Below are 24,439 nucleotides of genomic sequence, written 5' to 3'. Positions count from 1 at the left end.
AATCACACATCCACATGGGTTTCCTGGATATATATAGCTCACAGGGTTATTCAATAAAATGTAATTATTACAGACACAAAGTGAATTTCACATTGGAGGCTATTTATCAATGTTGGTCTTAAATTCTAAATTCACTTTTAATTTTAAATAAACACATTAATCAACAGGACATATCTGTGAAATCAAGCAATGAATGGGAATCTTGCGGCATATCATTCCCTCACACTGCAGGGCAGGACTTTTCATGTACTGACCATCAACGTGAAGAAGTGGCGTTTGTAAAGTACAACATGCTGTGTACAGAAACCATAATGTCGCAGCCACATGTATCTGGTCAGGGGAGATAATGCAATGTAAAATTATCAGACCATGATTAATAGGAATTAGACACATTCTGAAAAGCATTATCTAAATCTCGAATGACAGGTAGAAGAGATGTGACTTCAATGGACAGTCTAGACCAGGGGTAGGCAACCTTTGTCACTCCAGATGTGGACTACATCTCCCATGATGCTTTGCCACCATTATGGTTGTAAGAGCATTATGAGAGATGTAGTCCACAACAGTTTGAGTGACAAAGGTTGCCTACCCCTGGTCTAGAGTGAAAACGCTAGTTTAAAACCAGTGACAACCACTTATTATGCAGCGCTTTGGAATATGTTGGAGCTATATAAATAAAATATTTTATACTGCTTGATTAGAGAAGATGTCATAACCAGTGGAATACGGGACAGCTGGGAGGTCTTGCCAATGATTCTAGAAAATACATACTGCAGGGCTATTGTAATAGGTGGATTATGTTAATTGTAGTGTCTGCGTTTGATTACCCCAGTTTTTAACACGTGTTGAAATTCCCAGTCACTAGGCTGACCCAGCTGCAAACCTCTGTACTGTAATTAACGCAATCATCAGCTTGCAAGCTTTAGAGTTTTATAGTATTATAATCACCATGTTTATAGCGTCAACTTATTCTTTAGTGTTATAGAAAGTAAAATTTAAAAAAAACTAATTATAACAAAACATGTTATGGTGAGCAGAACCAGAGGCAAGAGTTGGACTATGCTCAGACCAGCTTATAAAACCAGTTTGTAGATTGTTTTTATATTGTCTATATTACATCAATGATTGAGGACTACAATTCCCATCATCATCATCACACATTCTGTGTTTACTTCTGGCTGGCAAAGATTTCTGAGAGTTGTATTCCACAGCACTTAGAGAGCCAGAGGTTGACAATAAGGCACACTATTGGGTGCCCCCCTTGATGCAGTGTTTGTATAGTGGCTCTGAAGGAATGCCTGGTTATATGATGTGACTCCCTGCCCTGGGCAGTGCCCCAATCAGAAAGCAGATGGCAGCATTCATTGCAGAAGAGGGCAGCCATCCTGGGCACACATCAGCCTGATCTAGTTCTGCTAAGGTCAGAGAATGTAAACTTCCTTCAGATAGCTGTGAGTGATCAGATGAGAGGCAGGGAGTAGATACATACACACAGGGGGTGGAGAGAGCTGATTCAGATGGGAGGAGATCACAAGCTAAGGAGCTGGGCTCTGCAGCAGGCTGATACAAAGTGCAGACCCCTCAGCACTCAGGGCAAAGGGGGTCTCTGGGCTGCAGGCTGTGCCATCACCCACCTACCCTTCAAGACAAGGTGAGTGTTCTATAGATACAATGAAACAAACAGTATCACTGTCTGATGACATGATACAAACCCCACACACCCAAAAAGATCTGATGTATTGCTGGCTCCCAATGTTTTAATGTCAGACTGTATGTAGTAGATTGCACAAACCTCCGGGACTCAGAGGGTTAAATATCAGAGGGATATGCATACACCTTTCTCAGTTACCCTCCCTCTCCCCCCATGCTCAGCATTCAGTGGTTATGGTAATGGCAGCTCTGGGATTATATATAAACTTGGTGTTAAACTCTTAGTTATTTTATGATTGCAATTGGATACAGCAATTGGATGTAGTGCTATTTCTATTTGGTTCCAACTTTTCAAATGTCTGGGGGAGTCCTGGGGGGCATGGATAAACTTGGGGCGTCTGATGAGGTTGCACTCTATATGAGTTTACAATGAACTGCTTGAAGGTCTTGTGATCTGATTAGAGATACCCAGTTTCACATGCTCTCTGTTATCGTATGGTTTCTATAGCACTGCCTGAACTTTGATGGAAGTGCACATGGTGACTTTTATAGAAATATTCTGGACCTCAGGCTCGCAGAGCATCATGGGAAACAACAGCTGGGGGCCTGCCACTGGACCACCCCTGCACTCCATCAGGGTGATCTCCCTGATAAAAGGAGAATTTGGTGCAAGTCTCTTGTTGACATTCCTCTGTCAGACCTGTGCTGACTGTATTTTAAGTATTTGATACAATGTGATCTATAATGTTTGCTTATAGCATTGGTATATTATTAACAGATCTAGTGGTTTGTGTACATTTAGCCTTCATTACATTGGGGGTAATTAAAACATCACTGTCACATAACAGCTACTATTTAAACGTAGAATCTGTACATGTGTAGACTTAATGACTGGTGCTTGTCCTGTTTTCTCCATTTATAAGTCATTATTTTATATAGTATACAATTGTTTTCCGCATTGAGACCTGAAATGCATCAAGCTGAGACTTTAACACATTTGGGCCACATGTGAGTGTTCGGTGCTTACGGTAGTCTGATATTCTCGCCTGGTTCGTTCTAATCTGCGAAATAAATTTGAAGATTTTGGGGGGGAAGTGTATTTATTAAAGTCCGAATTATGGAGAAATAAAATCTGGTAAAAATAGTCAGCTTGTGACTAGAGCTGACTTGGGGCTTTTTTTTTCTCCAGATTAGCAACTTTTTACTAAGTTGTGCCTTTTTATATTTTAATTTGCTACAATTCAGCTTTTAGTAAATAAACCCATTCGGCAGACATTCGGCTTTCAATGTGCTCTAATTAAGAGTTTATTCACTAACCAGAATTCAGGCTCAAACTACAATGCTGTGACATTCGAATCCTGGTCAGTCCGCCTCACCAGTAAGTGTCCCTGGCAAAACACCTACCTGTGTAAATCCGCCTTCCTCAAATCCTCATAGATTGAAGGCTCATTTAAGTTGTGCCTTCGTCACCTCTTGTTCTGTATGTCAGTTACTTGCTGTCTAATATCACCATTCCATTATTATTATTATTATTATTGCCATTTATATAGCGCCAACAGATTCCGTATCGCTTTACAATATTAGTAGAGGGGGGATTTAACTATAAATAGGACAATTACAAGAAAACTTACAGGAACGATAGGTTGACGAGGGCCCTGCTCAAACGAGCTTACAGTCTATAGGAGATGGGGTATAAAACACATTAGGACAGGAAATATCAGTCAAATAAGGTGGGAGTGAAGCAGGGCTGGAGGAGAGTGCTGCCCTATAGGAGAGAGCAAGAGACAGGTATGTGAGGTAGAGGTTACTCTGGGAGGCCATAAGCTTTCCTAAAGAGATGGGTTTTAAGACCCTTCTTTAATGATTGAAGACTAGGGGAGAGTGTGATGGCGGTAGGCAGGCTATTCCATAGGAAGGGAGCCGCCCGCGAGAATTCCTGCAAGCGTGAGTTGGCTGTACGGGTGCGAGCAACGGACAGAAGGTGGTCACGGGCAGAGAGAAGGTGGTCACTGGCATAATTGTACAGCACTACAAATTATGTTGGTGCCATATAGATTCTAATCATAATCATTTTTTTGTTTCATTTTTGCCATCTCAATTTTAGTTTGTCACAATTCAATTCAGTCAATAAACTTCTAAAATTATTTTTAGATTTACAACTAATGAAATACAATTAAATAAATCTATGTCCTTGGGATTTAAAACGAGGATTAAACACACTTAATACCTGTTAAGTCTTTGTTTTAAGTAGTGTGTATTAAATGCCTCGTGTATTATTAATGGAATGTTAAATCCTCTAAAATTGAAATGTACAATGGTATTTGCATTGCATGAAAATCTTAAGGCCCCCCCAGCATATTTAATCTGTCCAGCTGTTTGTTTGTCATGCCTAAAACTTTTCGGTACTATAATGATGTCATCTTGACCTCATATGACATCATGACATCCCAGTAACTGTGACTCGACTACATTTTTTGCCGAGCAGGACACTGTAACTCAAACCTAAATATTTCTCGCTACATGTGTTATGTAGACAGATGTTTGTGTCATTTTTTCCGTGGAGAAACAAGACACCAGTATTGAAGGGTTTCCCCCACTGGAACAAAGTGTGGTTTTATACTTATGAGTGAAGCCAATTTTTCCCAAAACTATTTAATATCTTTTGATTTAAATAAGAACCAGTCGGTGCTCATTTATCATTCTCGTAGAAATTGACAAACTAGTTTGCAGAAAATGCATACTATGGAGTTTTCACATATGACCTACTTTTATGGATGTGCAACCGCTTTGAAAAAACAATATTTTCAAATTGGTTTGAAATCGGTTATCACCATGTTTTTCATATTATTATTTTTTTGTGTTCCAGTGTACTCCAAAGATTGGGAGATATCGAGTAAATACACAGATTTATTAACTAAAGTCCGAATTGTAGAGGATTATATTTTTGATGGCAAAATACAGGGTAAAATAGTTGATCTGGCAAAAAAAAAAAAAAAAAATCGAGTTGACTACTTTGGCCTTGAATGTCCAGTTGTGGTTTTTTGATTTACAACAATTTGCAGAGTTATTTAGTAAAGTTAGAATTCAAAAGTGGATTTCAAATTTAAGGCCAGAGTATCCGATCTGGAAACATAGCTGAGTTAGAGAATTTTTCCAGTGCGGCTATTTTAACCTTAAATTTGAAATTAACTTTGAGTTCTCACGTTGGTAAATAACCTTGTTAGTGTACATGCTGTTGGCTGGTCCTGGAAAGTGACATCTTGCCGTATGTAACATATTTATGCTGCAGAATTTCAGTCAATTCATTGAGCAACGCGTAACAGGCTGCATTGATTAATCAATTTTTTTTCTGTACCGTATAAATTCTACATGTAACACGTTAGCACTTTTCATGCATTGTCCTCAGGAAAAGTAATGTAAATAAATGGGGGATCCGGCAACTCTAAGATTACCTGTGTTTTTGTTGTCTGTTATGTCTGCTTGATAGCACTGCTGAATATATTGCAAATATTTAAACACATGACAATGTTACAGATTTAAATAACAAGCCCAAACGTTTTGCCAGATAGATATCACTTTCTTTTTGCATGCCATTGCCCTTTTGGCAGGTTTTTGGGTGGGAGGATGGGTGATCCTTAGGCCATTTAAAATTGACCTTAAAGCTTCCTATTTAGCACACATTCTGCCGCCCCCACCCCCCATAGGATGCTTTTTTTTGTGATCACGCAGTTCTATCTGTTAATATCTGCATAAGGTTCATAGCTGTTTGTTTACTCCTATTACACAAGATAACCAGTGTCACCCATTAACCCCTCGGCTACCGGACTACGAACAACCATATTTGAATGTTTTTAACAACATATCAATATATTGCAAAAAGGAATAACGTACAAAACAAAAACACAAAAATCAACGCAAACAGTAAAATAACTTGCATTTTTTTCCTTTACAAACCTTGTACTGGCAAATAAAATATGTGTCCCTTTTGCTTTATCCATCTCGAGGCTCCAGGGTAATTCGCTAAACCAGTAATTGTGGAAAATTGTACTTGAAAAGTCTCCATCCATTGAGCTATTTTGGCCTAAGACTAGCCATTCCGTTGCAAATTCTCCTCCGTTCCCCTGAAGTCACTGACAGGGTTAATAATATGTACACCAACTTACTAAGCTGTATCAAGCAAAGGTGAAAGTTTCTAAAAAAAAAAAAAAAAAATCATCCTATTCAAATAATTATAGGGATGTGAATGTAGAATAATGAAACTCATTTTCTTTTGTGTGTGATTACCTGATGTAATTAGTGCCACTTTGAACTTGTTTATTAGTCTCGGTATTGCGTATTATATGAAATTCATTGTGCACGCACGTTTAATCTTCAGAACAAGACTTCGTCCGTGTGCAAAGTTTTTCTATTTTGTTTTTAATGTAACACGCGCAGTATTTCTTTATTTCTTTATTACTGGTATTTGTAAAGCACCAACATATTCCGCAGCGCTGTACAATTCGGGAAAAACGAACAATATACACAGACAAATGCAAAAGGTAGAGATGGCCCTGCCTGTAAGCTGAGATCTAGCCACTGAAGCTCTTTAATACGAAGTTAGATAGCCCATGAGCTTACCATCTAAAGGAGGCTCTGCCTTCACTATTTTAGCCTCCATCACATTATCACAGTCCGTGTTTTTAATGTGGGCGCTTGCTAATATTATGGGTTCTATTTACATTTCTAAGTTAGGAGAATGCTGCAAACCTTGGTCAATAACAAGCAGTGGTTTGAATTTAAAGGGACATTCTAAACACCGTAATCACAACGGGTTATTGTAGAGTTTATCGGTGCAATCCCACAGTTTTTTTTGTTTGTAATTCTTTGTTTTTGCTGTGCAAAGGTTATCGTACAGAGTAATATAGACAGTACCAGGAGTAAAGAAGAATAGAAATGCTTATACAACTATGTCCTGTAGGCAACACACTTTTTTATGTTATACAACATGTGGTATAAGCAAGAAAAACAATATGTCCGACTGCATAATGAGTAGGAGACAGCAAGTTTAGATAAACCAATAAATGCCAAGGACATTGTTAGAGAAGCATAGCAGGTTAATCAAACCAGGTAGCATGGTTGCACTTGTTCCCACCCAGGATGCCCCTCTTAGGTTTGGTGACAGGCTAGTGACTAACAGAACACCAGGAGTAACAAAAAGCATAACAAATAAAATAAAGGATAAAAGAAACAAAAGGCCCTCTGCATCTTAAGCCCAACTCAGGATGGTTCAGCTCAGCCTATACCCTCCAAGGGTATTGTACAGTCATGTTTGAGTAAAAAACATAGTCTTATACCCTGACCGAGTTGTGTCTTGGGCGATGTAGCTTGTGAGTAGAGGATAAGAAGCCATAATGCCCAGGGGTACCTTTCCAGCGCAACCCCTCCCACCCCCAAGGAATGTCCCAGGTATGGTTCTCCAGGGCTCATGCCGAAGGAATTTCTGGATGCAGCTCCCGCTGTGAGGAAGAGTGATGGTGTCTGTTGCTTTGGTCGGGCACCCACAGAATTCGCTTCTGTCCGCTTTGTGATAAGCTCAAGCGGTGTTGGCTAGAATGAACTATCTGGCAGCTGGAGGTGCTAAGGAGAACGCATTTGCTGGTGCAGCCTGGTCCAGAAGTCTGCAAATATGTGGTTGAGTGTATTGTGGGGTTGTAGCTCCTTTGTCATTGGAGTCTGGGTGGGATGCGGCATTCAACATCTTGGCGTAGCGCCAGCCGCAGGGCCCTTAAGAGAAGTAATGGGGCATCCGAAGGTGTGGACTAGGATCACCCCCACTGGTGAGCAGGAGGGATCAACTTGGGTCCAGCAGCAACCGCACTAGGCCTCACCTTGACCTCCATAGATTACACATGAGCTTAATTTTCAAGTTGCCATAAGCAACCCCATATGGTAGCAGAGCAGCAGGATTCAACCTGAGTCAGGCAAGTTCCCCAAGAGGCTCAGAAATCAGGCAAGTTGGTGGCTAAGCGAGGTGTTCTGGCAAAATGTGCCCTGCCGCCATGAAGGTCAGGCCCTGCCCCACCCCACAAGTTTTATATATATCCCAAAAATTCAGAGATTGGACTACAAACCGTATTACTAGCACACCTCCAGAAAGCCGCCCCTCCTCCTGTCTGGTCCCATACCTCCCAATGATGCGAGGTATCATTTTTGACCAAGCCATTTGTGAGCGGTTTATGACATTAAATATTGCTTTCTGAGAATCCAGCTTGTATAATGCATCAAATGATCTCACTGTCACAGTATCAGTACCAAACGTTCCCAAAAAACAAACGGCATGCTTAAACAATAAATAAAAAAATGGCAAAGTGGAACATTTATCATGGATACCATTAGAATCCATAGCTACAAATGTTTTTCTACTTTTAAACTTAAGCCCACTAATCTCTTTTCAGCACTCTTATAAATCCCACCCATCATCTTTCTTTTCTGGTTTACACTTTACTTACAAACTCCTAAAATCCCACCTAGGCACTGCTGAATTCCTGGACTCTCCATAATTAACCCCCCTTCCCTGACCCCATGTGACCCCTTCCTCAGCAGTCTCGCTCAGTCCTGCTCATCTGTCCTGATTATTCCCTTCCTTTTTATAGCCTCCCCCTCACAGCGCACCCATTGCCCTAAGTGTACGTGTCCTGACCCAGTTGTCAGAATCCACATTTAATCTGATTCCGCACACTCCTAGTGTTTAATGTGCTCATTCGTCCGTAATCTACAGAAAGTATGCTGTGAGTGAGCTATGAATAGCATATACAGTAAACCGTTGCTGTTGGAAGTTTATTCCATGAATTATATACCTCCCAAGTGTCCCTATTAAGGAGGGACAGTCCCCATTTAGGGCCCAAATCCCTCTGTCCATTTTCTGTCTTAATGTCCCTCTTTTCTAGGAGCTCCATATTGTTGGTGTGTCTGAGTGTATAACAGAGCCCCTCAGCAATAATACTCCCAGTAATGTGTCTGAGTGTGTAACAGAGCTCCACAGCAATAATACTCCCAGTAATGTGTCTGTGTGTATAACAGAGCTCCACAGCAATAATACTCCCAGTAATGTGTCTGAATGTATAACAGAGCTCCGCAGCAATAATACTCCCAGTAATGTATCTGAGTGTATAACAGAGCTCTACAGCAATAATACTCCCAGTAATGTGTCTGTGTGTATAACAGAGCTCCACAGCAATAATACTCCCAGTAATGTGTCTGTGTGTATAACAGAGCTCGGCAGCAATAATACTCCCAGTAATGTGTCTGAGTGTATAACAGAGCTCCACAGCAATAATACTCCCAGTAATGTGTCTGTGTGTATAACAGAGCTCCACAGCAATAATACTCCCAGTAATGTGTCTGAGTGTATAACAGAGCTCCACAGCAATAATACTCCCAGTAATGTGTCTGTGTGTATAACAGAGCTCGGCAGCAATAATACTCCCAGTAATGTGTCTGAGTGTATAACAGAGCTCCACAGCAATAATACTCCCAGTAATGTGTCTGTGTGTATAACAGAGCTCGGCAGCAATAATACTCCCAGTAATGTGTCTGAGTGTATAACAGAGCTCCGCAGCAATAATACTCCCAGTAATGTGTCTGAGTGTATAACAGAGCTCCACAGCAATAATACTCCCAGTAATGTGTCTGTGTGTATAACAGAGCCCCACAGCAATAATACTCCCAGTAATGTGTCTGTGTGTATAACAGAGCTCGGCAGCAATAATACTCCCAGTAATGTGTCTGAGTGTATAACAGAGCTCGGCAGCAATAATACTCCCAGTAATGTGTCTGAGTGTATAACAGAGCTCCGCAGCAATAATACTCCCAGTAATGTGTCTGTGTGTATAACAGAGCTCGGCAGCAATAATACTCCCAGTAATGTGTCTGAGTGTATAACAGAGCTCCACAGCAATAATACTCCCAGTAATGTGTCTGTGTGTATAACAGAGCTCGGCAGCAATAATACTCCCAGTAATGTGTCTGAGTGTATAACAGAGCTCCGCAGCAATAATACTCCCAGTAATGTGTCTGAGTGTATAACAGAGCTCCACAGCAATAATACTCCCAGTAATGTGTCTGTGTGTATAACAGAGCCCCACAGCAATAATACTCCCAGTAATGTGTCTGAGTGTATAACAGAGCTCGGCAGCAATAATACTCCCAGTAATGTGTCTGAGTGTATAACAGAGCTCGGCAGCAATAATACTCCCAGTAATGTGTCTGAGTGTATAACAGAGCTCCGCAGCAATAATACTCCCTGTAATGTGTCTTTACACTACAATAAATGTGTTTAGAAATCAGTCTGTGTAAATAAGATATATTGTTCTTTTTATAAATTACATTTTTGTTGTATGAAATCTTATCAGTTAATCACCAAACATTTCACAGAACAGCCACACCCCTAGCATTAAAGAGTACCTCTATGTCCATTGACATGTTTGGAGTTATGGAATTATAGTGATTTGAGAACAGAATTGTAAGATATTGTCCAGGCCGTGTCTGTAGGTGTGTTGGAGATTTTATTTTTTTTATGTACTACAACTTGCTGTTTAGAGAATAAAACCACTGTATTTGCAAGCTTAGAGAGACACATAACTTTGTTTGCCCGCTTGCTTCTCTAAAAAGGAAAATGCAAAAATGTGCATCTAGTGCGATAAAATGACACGTTTTTTCTTCTTCTTCAGTATACAGTACAATGTCTCTCTCCAACAAACAATTATAAGAAACTGTGTCATGAAATGTCATAGGACTAGAGAAATGTTAGGGGATAGCTAAAAATCGTATGTTTGCAAAATTAAAAATATAACGAATATTATGACTTAGATGTTGGTATCTCACTCAAGATTAGATCCATTTGGGCAGATCGTGCCTTGGGATTATTGGGTTACGCCCCTCAATTTGGGCTTCCAACGATATATGAAGGTCAGTGCAGTTAGTGTCAAGGTCACTACTTGGTATTCTTTGCTGTTACTACCTAGTCATGCAGGTTAATAGGAAAGAAACTGAAATCTATAGCAGAGAAAGAAGGTGGCTCTGAATTAATTCCATTTTGCTAAGATGACTTACCTGATTTTTGACCTTTACAAAAAACAGATTGATTTGGTTTCAGTAATAATACCAAATATTGCCAATTCAGACGATTTAAATAAAGTCGATGCTAAAGGTAAACGTCCTTATCTCTGGGATTTACACCATTAAAGGGACACTATAGTCACCCAGATCACTTCAGCTCAATGAAGTGGTCTGGGTGCCAGGTCCCTCAGCTTTTAACCCTTCACATGTAAACAGAGCAGTGTTTACATTGCAGGGTTAAGCCAGCCTCTAGTGGCTGTCTTCCGGACAGCCACTAGAGGCGCATCTGCGACGCTGGAGGCATATCATGCCTCCATTGCGCAGAGCGTCCATAGGAAAGCATTGAGAAATGCTTTCCTATTGACAGCTTTTCCTATTGACAGCTTGAATGCACGAGCGGCACTTGCCGCGCATGCGCATTCGGCTCCGCTGACGTCGGCAGAGGGAGCTGACGTCGGCAGGGGAGGAGAGGTCACCAGCGCTGAGGGAGCCCGGCGCTGGAATAAGGTAAACTGCTAAATGTGTTTTAATGTCAGCGCCACTGGAGGGGGGGACCCTAAGGGTGGGGGGGCACCCTCAGGGCACTATAGTGTCAGGAAAACCACTTTGTTTTCCTGACACTATAGTGGTCCTTTAAATAAAACATTGAAAATCATCTATAAATTGTTTACCTTAGTTTCATGAAATTTTTATGATTTTTATACCAATGTATATTAAAAGACTTAGTAAATCACATCATTATCTTGTTTCTAATTTCTTCTCTTCCCTGTATGCTTTCACTATGCTGCCTGTCAAGTGCAAAGGACAGAGTTTATAACAATAATCCAAAACCCCCAAAATGATGCAGCGCTCCGTTAACAATCAGAGAACCCTTTAAACTCATAATTGTATATGCCATTCACAGAATTTATAGCAATGATGGACAGGGAGCTAAAATGGTGGCATACATTTACAGAATTAAGAGGTGTGATATTTTTGTATAATATTTTTTACCCCTCACAAGTACATATTTGTTAAATGTAAGGATAATATTAAAAATCCTGGGACTGACCGTTCCCTTTTAAGAACCTCTTTACTAAAGGAATGTACCTTGCCCATAAGGGTTACTACCGTGCATTGCCCAAGGCATTATAATAGATCTGAGTTAATTTAAAACAATTACTGTATTAGGCAAAATAAGGATTAAGAGCCTGTGGGGCCCCAGGCAGGTTACCTGTTTATGGGCTCCCCTTCATTCTTTACATAGGGATGGTTAATGGGGCCAAGGACATTCATAGTTCCGGGGCCCCTGTCTGATCCCTGAGCTGTAGGTAGCTACCTAGGGTAACCTTAAACATTTTGGATTTTATCTTCCTGGTTTGATGATCCATCTGCACTTGAGCCTAAGTAAATCTTGCTCTCATCTTGGGACAAGTCCCCTTTGGAAAATAAAAATGGAGTAAAATATGTCCAGTGTGACTTTTTAAACATTTCCAGTAGAAAAGCAGAAAGCTATTTGTTAGTACTTTTGGGATCAGTATGGTCCCCAGGGGTGAGAATTAAGTGTCCGCTGAGTGTCCCTGTCAATCATGTTTTGGGTGATCTCATAGATTGTCGCAGTGTGGTTGGTGGTAATAAAGAAAGGTTAGGGTATCCAGTGTGTTTACATGGGAAGAGAGAGTGAATGGGTTTAGAAGGATTTCTCAGATAGGAAGCTAGCGGCGTATAGTATAAAGGGGGGTTTGTATGAGGACAGTGATGCCACATTGTATCAAGCCACTTTCTAGTTAACAGAGAGACAATCCAATCCACTGTGCAAGACCGTATTTAACCCATCTGTCCCCTGCTTCCACTGTATGTAGTTCCGCCTCTGGAATGTGGGACAGGTCCCAGGACTAATTTTTCAGAGAAAGAAGCCCAACATTTGGGATTGTCCTGGTAAATTCAGGACACTTGGCAACTATGACTGACTCATGGCTGTTTTATATCACTAAGGCACCTGTGCTATTTTATCTTTCGGTCTCCTGAATTAAGCAAAAATTAAAATACAACGTCTTAGTGTCCCTTTAACGTTTATGCAAAGAATGTCCAGTATTTAGCTCGGTATTCTTCGATGACTGAAATGGCACAATTACAGCAGACAGGAAGCTTTTTCTTCTGTCACATGAAATATTAACATATAAGCGGTTACGGCATCAATTGATGAATTTTATATAATGAAAACCCTCCAAAATAATCATAAATCAAAGCCAATTTATATAAAATATACACAGTAACCTTTGTTATTACTTGTTAGTTTCAAACTCAAAGTATTCAGATCTGTGTGCAATTTGCCAATCTCTCCTTGTGTGCTTCTAATCATGTATTCAAAAAAGAAATGTATCTGATTTATTCAGTAAAAATTAAATTGAAATTGAAAAGCGACCTGCAAGTCTTAGGCAAAACTAGAGGATTTGGAAACATTCCCAACTCTAGTCATAGTTTGGGTGTTTTAACTAAAATGTAAACCTTTTGGATTTCAGCTTCCTGATTTGATGATCCATCTACACTTGAGTGTAAATATTAACGGAGCACTTTACAATAAACGGTTACGTTACCGTTATATATTTCAATACAGTGATCACTTTGATACAAACTGCGGCCCTGTCTTGTATGGTAATTAGTCGTTGTGTTATATTTTTATTCACACTGTGTGCATCATCCTTGAGACGAATTGCACAAAATGGTGTTCATTGAATCATTCAGAACCCGTTCACACGGTCGCGAAATTGCTGCGACATATTGCAGTACAATCACCGTCTACATTTTGTTTGCAAGTTTTCTCTGTCAATTGGGAAGATCACAATGTTTGTGAACGTGGTCTCATTGTACATGCAGTGCCGAATGGTGCAAGGCACACAGAGCGGCTATCGCTGAAAGAAATAAAAGAGACAATCGAATTGTGTTTTAATTACCCCTGAGGTGGTTTCCCAGGATCTTATCTCTCTGGCGGCATATTAATCCTTTATATTGCTAGTTATGTATAAAATATCAAATCAGAGAGTTGTGGTTTTTTTTTAGCAATTACAGTTTTCAAAAAAATATGTCTTGCTATTTGTCTGGCTATTTGCGTAGTTTATATTTCCTATGTTCTATATGTCTATTTTTTAATTTTATTTTTTACTTTTCCTGTCTGCATTTCCTACGCTGTGTGCCTTTCTCTTAAACGTTCTTTCTAATGTTCGCCAGTCATTGTTTCCTACACCTTAGTTATTTAATACAAGATATGTAAACAATCTTCACCACATCAATAAAAAGATGAAGTGTAAACCAGACAGACACCCATAAAGTAGAATTATCACATCTCTACTAATTGTATTTACTGTTAAGAGGACACTGTAGGCACCATAACCACTTCACATAATTGAAGTAAACATGGTGCCTGGAATGCCCCGCGCCTGATTTATGGCTTAGTGTTAAACCATTTTTTCAATAGTTTAACATTTAAGGAGGATTCCCAGCAGGCGGCAGCACAGCCCACACTGGAGGTATAGCTAAGGTGGATTTACAATTCGCCATAGGCATACCACTCACATCATCAATGGAGAGCAGTGAAACTCTCGGCAAATCACTGCAGCCCATTGCTGCTCAGACTAATGAGCATTATCCTGAGCAGGAGTAAGTGGCAGGGCTGTAGACAACCTGGGACCGCAGTGTTAATGCATTTGAAAATAGCACTAGGGCACTCCAGGTACCATAACCACTTCAGTGAGAAAAAAGTGATTATGTGCCCAGAGTGTCCTTTTAAATTGTAATCTGTATTTCCAATATATGCCACTTGTATGTGATGGATTGTATTAAAGTGTGGTAATGACCCATATACCATTGATAAGCATGACAATTTTAGTTTCTTGTCAATCAAATTCTGTTTTTGCACAAAGTAACGCACATGCTCTGCAAATCGACATACTGTGCCAATCATCCAATCAATGCATCTCTATGGGGAGCTTTCGGTGTCTCCATGCTGAGATGTTGAACAATGGTCTTGGTCCTGCAATCTTTGCAGGATGGAATCCAGGAAGCCCAAGTCTCTTTAATGACTCTCGGAGTGACAGCCACTTGAGCAATGTAAACACTGGGGTTTCTAAGAATTTAAAATGCTCAAAATGCAGGGCAGTTTATTGGTGCATGAACCACTACATTCAGTTGTAGTGGTTCTGGTGTCTATAGTGCACCTTTAAGGAAGGGGCATAAATGTGAGAGCAGCAAGGTATTGGGTTTAGACAAAGACAAGGATTCTAGGGAGCGTTAAGAGGGGAGACATAAAATAAATGTCAATCCTATGCCCTGGTTATGCCTGGGGAAAAATTGGACTGTGGCATATTTTGAAATATGTAAAAATTGTACATCACCGACATATAGCCGGACTAAAACATAGCTGACCTGAAGAATTAGTCCAGTTTGGCTATTTTTGCCTAAAATTTTGAAGTCTGAGTTCTCTTTGAATTTCTAATAATTCACACTTTACAAATGAAATCACTAAGAGTCAGTTGGATGATTCCAAATGATTCGGTACTAACAAAATACTGTGATTCATAGAAAACAAAGTCCTTAGACTTTAATGGTAACTGCTCTAGCTAAATCATTTGAGAAACCTTTCTAACAAATGAGTTAAAGCATTAAATCAAGTGTTTAGTTGGTACCATCACTAACTGACCTACTCCGTCTGTCCAATGGTTTGAGTGAATTCTGCTCTGTAGATTTGGCTCCACAGTAAATGATTCCCCTCTACTGACCTCCAACTCAGCACAAATTCTAGTCCTATTGTCATTCTGGCCAAAACAACCTTTTGTGTTTCGATTGTCACCTCCTAGAGTTAATGATTAAATGATATGAGAGCTAAACTGTAACTTAGAATTCTTTTAAGAGATGTAATAACAGCATTGTATACATTTAATACCCAGGTCCTTTGACCTGATGTGCAACAAGCAAGCACGCACACGGATTCTCAGATTCCTCTTTGTTTCACAATATGGGAAATGTACTAAACTGTTATAAAGCCTGTACAGAGAGGAAGTTGTATTCTGCAATAGCACGCTTGGTTCTATTGGCATGTCGACAAGTCTGGTATGTGTATTTGCTAAATCTTTTTTTCTTCAGCTATAAATTTTAATGATCAAACTTACTACATTTTTGTAAATTTCCAACGTTATCCAGGTCAAAAGACATTCTACACTAAACTGAATACTCGTGGAGAATTGTCAAGGGAATTCAAATTGTAGTCCAAGATAAGAAAACTGGAATAATTCTCCACTGTTGCTGTTGTTGGCCTAGGTAACTTCCGGCACTACATATGTTGTTGACTACATCTCCCCTGATGTTTTAACAGCATTATGGGAGATGCAGTCCACAACATCTGATAGCCTATCCCTTCTCTCCTTGTCATTTCTCCATAATTTAAGTTTTAGTGATTAAAACCCACATGGACACCTGCGTTAGCTGACCTGTACGTTGCTGCTGGATTCTCTCTTTTAAGAAGACTCCTACTAGTTATCTATTAACCAAGCCAACAGAAAGAAATGTTACTTACCAGAATTATAAAAATTATATGTATTTTTACCCCTACATATATATTTCTAAGATGCTCTTTCAACTCATTTAGTTTTATACTTTACAACTCTTTATCTTGCCCTGGTAATCTGCTAAATCTTTTAAAAGAAAAACCATTATCTCATCAAAAAGTTAACACAAGTCTTATATGCATATCTATGTTTTACTCAATGGTGCAATTTCCAAAGAAGTGTCAGCTCCTCCTTAAGGGACCTAGACAGAATTGCCTATTAAGATCAGGGCAAGCATCATGGCAGGATATCCAGACTTATGCTGAAAGCAAGCCGGTAGAGGTTAAGAGGGTCACCTCTGTCTAGCTCCAGTGGGAGGAAATCGACATGTCAATAATTGTATTAACACCATGTGGACAGCATTTGGATTATCACTTCCTCATTCCGTAACAGTACCAGTATTAGACCTGGGTCAGGCTTGCTATTTATTTCTCTAATATCCCACTTCAGGCACTTGATGCATTCCCTGTATAATCTCGAGCACGTCTTTAGTGGCAAATACACTGCCGAGCATAAGGAAGGCATTTGTTTTGTGTTCTGGAATCTTTGAAAGTAGTGGCTAACCTTGGCAGTGTAGATGTTTCTGAACCACATATCCCAAGTTGCATAACCTTTTATAACTTTCGGATGTCAGGGTTAGCGATGAAATGAACTAGTGGCATTCTACTGACTATATGCTATATAATCTCTCTTGGTGGCTAAAAAGAGTTAGTAAATCGTGAACTTTCCCACAAATAACTTGTGCTGCATAAAAGTGAGTGTGTACACAGATGTCACAATTGTAGTTTTGTCTGCCGGCTTCTCTTGGGAGGTTTCAAATAAGATGTATCTGACACAATGTTCTAATTTAAATGTGTTTGGTATAAAATCTGTTCTGTGGTTACACTAACGACATGTGCATCCAAACTTAATTTATTAACCCTTACTATACTTTAATTTTGGCCCCTCACTGCTCTTGGGGCTAACATGGTAAGTAGAATGACCAGTGGCGTACACACAATCCATGGGGCCCTGGTGCAAAACTGATCTGTGGGACCCCTCCCCCACTTCCCCCCCGACAGACACACACACACACATACATACAGACACACATACATACATAGAGACACACACACACAGACACATACAGACAGATAGATACATACACACAGACAGACACACACCCACAAGACACATATGCATACAAACAGACAGGCATACAGACAAACACATACACACATACAGACAGACACATACATACAGGACAGACACACACACATACATACATACAGATACACACAGACACATACAGTCACTTCCTCACAGAGTGTGATGTCATCACAGGGGGCCCGGTCGCGCTGGTAAAGGGCCCAGGGCTGACCGGGCCCCCTGACAATCTATCTCCATCGGGTGGCCCTAACAGCATGGGCCACCCGATGCACCCCTTGAACGGTGGCCCTGGCGGTTTGCTACGGGAGTGACTGGCCCTCCGACAGCGGTATGTACGTCACTGAGAATGACATGTAAGCTTGTTTGAGCATGGTCCTCTTCAACCTATCACTCCTGTAAGTTTTCTTGTAATTGTCATATGTCCTATTTATAGTTAAATACCCCACTTATATTGTAAAGCGCTACGGAATCTGTTGGCGCTATATAAATGGCAATAATGATAATAAAAATGCAGGGTTGCCGCATGGCCTGTATTTGAGGCTGTCTGGTCACTGCCGGCATTGCAAAAATACTAGTCATGCAAAACTGGTATTTGTTCCTGACTGGACTCTGGGAGAGTGGAGAGAGAAATGGAACCAAAATATCAACATCTATTAACATTGCTATATACACACACACACAGGGCCGGTGCAATAATTTTTGGCTACACAGGCGAATATCCATTTTGCTGCCCTGTCCCTGTCCCCCAAAAAATGTATCTTCACCTGTGTGCCTCATAACACATCTTTTGAATGTCTTAATCCCCACTAGTGTTACATATCCCCTCTTGAATATGTTATCCCTGTGTGTGTTACTTCCCCTTTAGTAGTGCCTCTTACTTGCCCACCAGCCCCTTTCTGTGTCACTGTGCTTTAGCGTGGTGGTTAGGGGCAGAATTGTGTGTGATAGGGACTTTATTATTATTATGATATATATAGCGCCAGTAAATTCTGTAGCGCTGTACAATAGGCTTTAGTAGGCGGATAGGGGCAGTACTGTGTGTGTGGGACAGGGACTTTAGTCAAGAGGAGATAGGAGTAGTATCGGGAAATAGAGGCAGTATTGTGGGGGGGATTGGGACTTTAGCGTGGGTGGAATAGGGGCGGTATTGTGGGGGATTTGGGCTTTAGTAGTAGTATTGGGGAATAGAGGCAGTATTGTGGGTGTAATATGGACTTGAATAGGGGCAGTACAGGGGGGATTGGAGCTTTAATGTGATGGGGCAAGGGCCGTATTGCCGCAGATTGATTCTTTAGTATGGGGACAGGGCCCATATTGTGGGGGATTGATTCTTTAGTGTGGGGGGGATAGGGACAGTATTGTAGGGGATTGGGGTGTTAGTGGTAGGGTTAGGAAAAGTATTGTGGGGAATGGTGCTTCAGTGTGGTGGGATATGGGAAGTATTGTGTGGGACAGAGGCCTTAGTGAGGGGATAGGAACAGTATTGTGGGGGATTGAGTCTATGGTGGGGGGAGATAGGAACAGTATTGTGGAATATGGAGCTATGGTCGGGGGATTGGAACAGTATTTTGGGGGTTGGAGCTTTAGTGGGGGGTGCAGGGGCAGTATTGTGGGGGACTGGGGCTATGTTGAGGTGGATAGGATCAGTATAGGGGAGCAGGGGCGGTATTGTGGGGGGTAGGACAGCATTGTGGTGGACTGGGGCTATGGTGGCGGGGATTGGGACAGTTTTGAGGGGCAGGGCAGCATTATGGGGGACTGGGGCTATTGTGGGGGGAAGGGAACTGTATTGGGGCAGGGGCAGTATTGTGGGGGACAAGGGTTATGGTGGGAGGGGGGATATGGACAGTATTGTAGGGGTCTGGGGTATGGTGGGAGGGGGATAGGGACAGTATTGTGGGGGACAGGGGCTATGGTGGGAAGGGGGATAGGGACAGTATTGTGGGGAACTGGGGTTATGTTTGGGGGGAATAGGAACAGTATGAGGGCAGGGGTGGTATTGCGGGGGTTAGGGCAGCATTGTGGGGGACTGGGGCCTATGGTGGGAGGGGGTTGGTAACTGTATTGAGGAAGCAGGGCAGCAGTATGTGGGACTGCGGCAATGGTGGAAGGGAGGGACAGTATTGAGGAAAATAAACACACACACACACTCTCTCTCTCTCTCTCACTTTTTTCAATCCACCCAGTCCCTACCCTCTGGAAACCTGGAGTGGATCCCCAGCCTGGGGTTCAGTGGGCTGTCGCAGTGCTCCTCTGAAGCAGCTCTGACCCAGATCCGCATTTCCTGTATAGCTCCTTCGTGCGCCCCGCAGTGGTGCCTAGGATTTGGAATATGACGTCACATTCCGACTCCCAGGACCCCTACAGGGCGCGCGAGGGAGCTATACAGGAAATGCGGATCTGTAACAGGTACTGGCGCTCGGCCATGCTACAGGTAATGACTATCAGGAGATAAGTGCTGTGCACTTCTCTCCTTATGGTCAACTGGATATTTGCGCCCCCGGGCCGGAGCGCCCTAAGGTGGCCTCCTGTGCCGCTTTATGGTAGCGCTGGCCCTGCACACACAATGACACACAAACTCATACACAGTATTCCTACACTACTGTATGTACACTTGGACAACATATACACAGAATAACATGCTGCTATATAAAAACACACACTGCTATACACACACACTCATTTAGATAGCATACACAAAAATACACACATGGCTATGCATAGTATACACACAACGCAAAACTAAACACACTCTGACACAGTATACTCACTGCCACACACTCTGAATCAGTATACACACACCGCTTTGCACACATAATACATGTGCAATCACACATAGTACACACAATGTAAGTAGTTTTTTTTTTTTATTGATTAAGGGATTTACTCTATCTAAAACAATTTCTCTTATGTCACTTCTTGTGATTTTATGTAACATCTGGTGATGTAACACATAATTAATGATGCTAATTAGTACGGCTGGTATTTGTTTTGTTTTTTGCAAGGAAGGTGGACACCCTAAGACATTGCTGTGTAATTGTTATCCTGTTTGTTACATTTTTTAGCTGTGAGTGGTAAAAGTTTTAGAATCGTAAAGCACAAATTAAAAAAAGATTGCAATGAGCCTGCATAGCTTCATGGAAGGAAGGTGTTAATGTCACACTTTGAATGTATGACTCAGGAAGTGCTGGGCTAGTGACAAAGGCTGGGTTTTAGTTCCCCAAAATAAACTTTGCAATACTCTGTTCCTGGAACCTCCGTGACACAGACCTTTGTTGGTAAACATAAAAAAAGACACTTTTAACCCTTAGGGGCTTATTCACTAAATAGAGACTTGTGATGAGTTCACGCAGAGTGTAATTAATTAACAGTACAGGGCTGGGTTTATCCACTAAATAGAGACTTGTGATGAGTTCATGCAGAGTGTGATTAATTAACAGTACAGGGCTGGGTTTATCCACTAAATAGAGACTTGTGATGAGTTCACACAGAGTGTGATTAATTAACCGTACAGGGCTGGGTTTATCCACTAAATAGAGACTTGTGATGAGTTCAAGCAGAGTGTGATTAATTAAGCGCACAGGGCTGGGTTTATCCACTAAATAGAGACTTGTGATGAGTTTATGCAGAGTGTGATTAATTAACCGTACAGGGCTGGGTTTATCCACTAAATAGAGACTTGTGATGAGTTCACGCAGAGTGTGATTAATTAACAGTACAGGGCTGGGTTTATCCACTAAATAGAGACTTGTGATGAGTTTACGCAGAGTGTGATTAATTAACAGTACAGGGCTGGGTTTATCCACTAAATAGAGACTTGTGATGAGTTCAAGCAGAGTGTGATTAATTAAGCGCACAGGGCTGGGTTTATCCACTAAATAGAGACTTGTGATGAGTTCAAGCAGAGTGTGATTAATTAACCGTACAGGGCTGGGTTTATCCACTAAATAGAGACTTGTGATGAGTTTATGCAGAGTGTGATTAATTAAGCGTACGGGGCTCTAGAGAGGTAACGAGTTACCCCACCTGAGCCCTCTAAATTAAAGAAATTCATAGTTTCAGGGTTCCTGTCTAACTCCTGGGTCCAAGGCGTCCACCAAAAATTTACTTATGGTTACTCCTTCTCTTAATTTACATGTTGCGCTTCAAATGTAAAGACAATAGGGAAATTTGGAAAAAGACACCTCAAACTGATGTCATTCATGGCAAATAATAATATTAAATGATTTAGCAATCTGTGCATCACCTTTTATTTATAGAACTGGGAAAGAAATTTGAAGATTTTTTATTTTTTTTAATCTGTTGAGTTTTCGATACCTGCCACATTATTACCATATATTGTTAAGGAGGATTGTTTTTGGTGTACTCTGTGCTATGATGCTGTATGTTCTGTAAGACCTATTGGAGGAGATACAATTCACAGCAATGTGCTTTGTGTATCTTTGTGCCACAGAGCTCCACAGCAATAAAACTCACAGTAATTTGCTTTGTGTATCTTTGTGTCACAGAGCTCCACAGCAATAAAACTCACAGTAATTGGCTTTGTGTATCTTTGTGCCACAGAGCTCCACAGCAATAAATCTCACAGTAATGTGCAGTGTGTATGAGTGAACAGAATTTTTAATATTGACAACTGCTGCACAAAAATCTGGAAGATCTGCTTGGGAGAGAGGGTTCTGGATCCTGTCTATGATGAGGCTTATGGGATGTCGAGGTGAATGTCTTTGATTGCTTCTACGACATTTGAGTCTTGCTCAGCAGAGGGGCAAGCTAGTAAAAGCTCTTATACTTTCACCGATGACTGTCTCTTAAACAATATTTATGAGGTTTTTGTTTTCTTTTAACAGTGTGTGTGTGTGTGTTTGTCTTCATACAATTGTAAAAAATTAGCTGTTTCTCGTTCCTCGGTTTTTCCCCATATTTAGTTTTTTTTGTTTGTTTTTTTTTCTGAAAAAAATATTTTACTGTTTCGTTTACAGGACCCTGTCCCCTGGGGCTTCCATCCTGCTTTCCGTATGACTAGGAGTCAGACTCTGCTGCCGTACATTGCAGTCCAGTTCAATAAGATGGGCTCGTTCCGCCGCCCTAGGCCACGGTTTATGAGTTCTCCTGCCCTTAGTGACTTGCCACGCTTCTATGCCAACAGACAGACTGCACAGCTGAACTCCAGCACTGTGTGGAACAGGTAAGAGATGGGATAACATTGAACCAAACATACATTTTAAAAAGAAGGTGTAGTATTGTATTGGTCATGGCTTCTATTGTTTGCTTATAACCAGGGGCGGACTGAGAACCCTCAGGGCCCCCGGGCAAAATAAATCAAGGGCCCCCTTACAGGCCCCACCCATACTCCGCAGCAAGCGCCACCCATGTCCCGCCTCCATGCACCGCCTCAAGCCACACCCTACACAATCTTTAGACACAAGGAACAAAAGTGCAATAATCCCTTCGAGGCCCCAGTAGAGACTACAATTGAGGGCTAATGGGCCATGGAGGGGGGTCTTTCTAGCAGAGGCTATCTCAGTGTCCTTTAGAGAGTGTGTTAGAAAGAATCCCCTCCAGGCCCTATTAGAGACTACAATGGAGTCTAATAGGCTTGGAAGGGGGTCTTTCTAACAGAGGCCATCTCAGTGTCCCTGCTGGAAACAGTCGCCTCCAGGCCCCAGTAGAGACTACAATTGAGGGCTAATGGGCCATGGAGGGGGGGGGGGGGAGCATTCTAGCAGAGGCTATCTCAGTGTCCTTTAGAGAGTGTGTTAGAAAGAATTTCCTCCAGGTCCCATTAGAGACTACAATGGAGTCTAATGGGGCCTGGAGGGGGGTCTCTTCCTATTCACAATATAGCAACACAACATAGCTCGCTGATACCTAGGCCAAGTTAGCTCCTCTTACCTTAATTACTGTTGCTGGCTGGCAGTCTGTGGGCTTGCTGGAAGGCTGTGGGCTTGCTGGCAGGTTGTGGGCTTGCTGGCAGGCTGTGGGCTTGCTGGCTACTGCCGGCAGGCTGTGGGCTTGCTGGCTTGCTGGCTGCGGCTGGCAGGCTGTTGGCTTGCTGGCTGTGGCTTGCTGGCTGCGGTTGGCAGGCTGCGGGCTTGCTGGCTACTGCCGGCAGGCTGTGGGCTTGCTGGCTACTGCCGGCAGGCTGTTGGCTTGCTGGCTGCGGCTGGCAGGCTGTTGGCTTGCTGGCTGTGGCTTGCTGGCTGCGGTTGGTAGGCTGCGGGCTTGCTGGCTGTAAGCCTAACTGGTGGCCTGTGGGCTGGCTGGCCGGCCTGTGGGCTGGCTGGCTGGCTGGCTGGCTGGCCGGCCTGTGGGCTGGCTGGCTTGCTGGCTACTGGGGCACTTGTAGATTATTTAAAGAAATATTCCATGCACAATAACCACTACTGCTCTGTGTAGTCGTTATGGTGCCAGGAGGGCTGGACCCCCCTTTCAGAGTAAGTAGTCAAACCGTTTAAGAACAGTTTGACAACTTACCTGGGGTCTGCTGGGATATGAGGCTGTAGTAGGGTATAGGAGCAGTGGTGCAATGTGTAAGGGGTGCAGTGTGTGTGAAAGGTTCAGTGTGTGTGAGGGGGTGTAGTGTGTGAATGTGTAGGGTGTGTGGGGCAATGTGTGTATGAGGGGGCTGTGTATGTGTGTGGCAATGTTAGTATGGGGGGCTGTGTGTGTATGGGTGGGCAGTGTATGTGTGTGTGTGGCAATGTGTGTAAATGTGTATGGTGTGTGTGGGTGTATGGTGGGCAGTGTGTTTATGGGGCTAGAGTTCACTCTCACCACTGCGACCACCAGGAATCCCTGGTGGTCACAGTGTTGAGAGTGAACTCTAGCCCGTAGCTCCAGGGCTAGAGTTTACTCTCGCAAGAGCCGTAACGTTGCCGTGGTAAACGCGGCAACGATCTGTGCTCGTGCAAGAAGGACCCAGAGGAGCTGCAGGCTGAGCTCCCGGGTCCTCTCTTCCTCCCTCC

General features: G+C 42.0%; 2 protein-coding genes across 2 annotated transcripts in view; both read left to right on the top strand.

Annotated features, from left to right (window-relative positions):
• The window catches only part of IFTAP (intraflagellar transport associated protein), a 526,063-nt gene that overhangs the window by 288,875 nt on the left and 212,749 nt on the right, over positions 1-24,439 (top strand). The gene's annotated exons all lie outside the window — the stretch shown is intronic.
• PRR5L (proline rich 5 like) overlaps positions 1,481-24,439 on the top strand; it is a 46,989-nt gene continuing 24,030 nt past the window's right edge. Inside the window, exons 1-2 of the mRNA XM_063438031.1 lie at positions 1,481-1,651; positions 22,454-22,659. Coding sequence (XP_063294101.1) covers positions 22,490-22,659 — 170 coding nt within the window. The 5' untranslated portion in view covers positions 1,481-1,651; positions 22,454-22,489. The remainder of the gene's footprint in view (positions 1,652-22,453; positions 22,660-24,439) is intronic.

Source organism: Pelobates fuscus, chromosome 12 (assembly GCF_036172605.1).
Source record: "Pelobates fuscus isolate aPelFus1 chromosome 12, aPelFus1.pri, whole genome shotgun sequence".
NCBI classification, from domain to species: domain Eukaryota; kingdom Metazoa; phylum Chordata; class Amphibia; order Anura; family Pelobatidae; genus Pelobates; species Pelobates fuscus.
The sequence above is the reverse complement of the archived record's forward strand: the minus strand, read 5'-3'. Positions and strand labels throughout refer to the sequence as shown.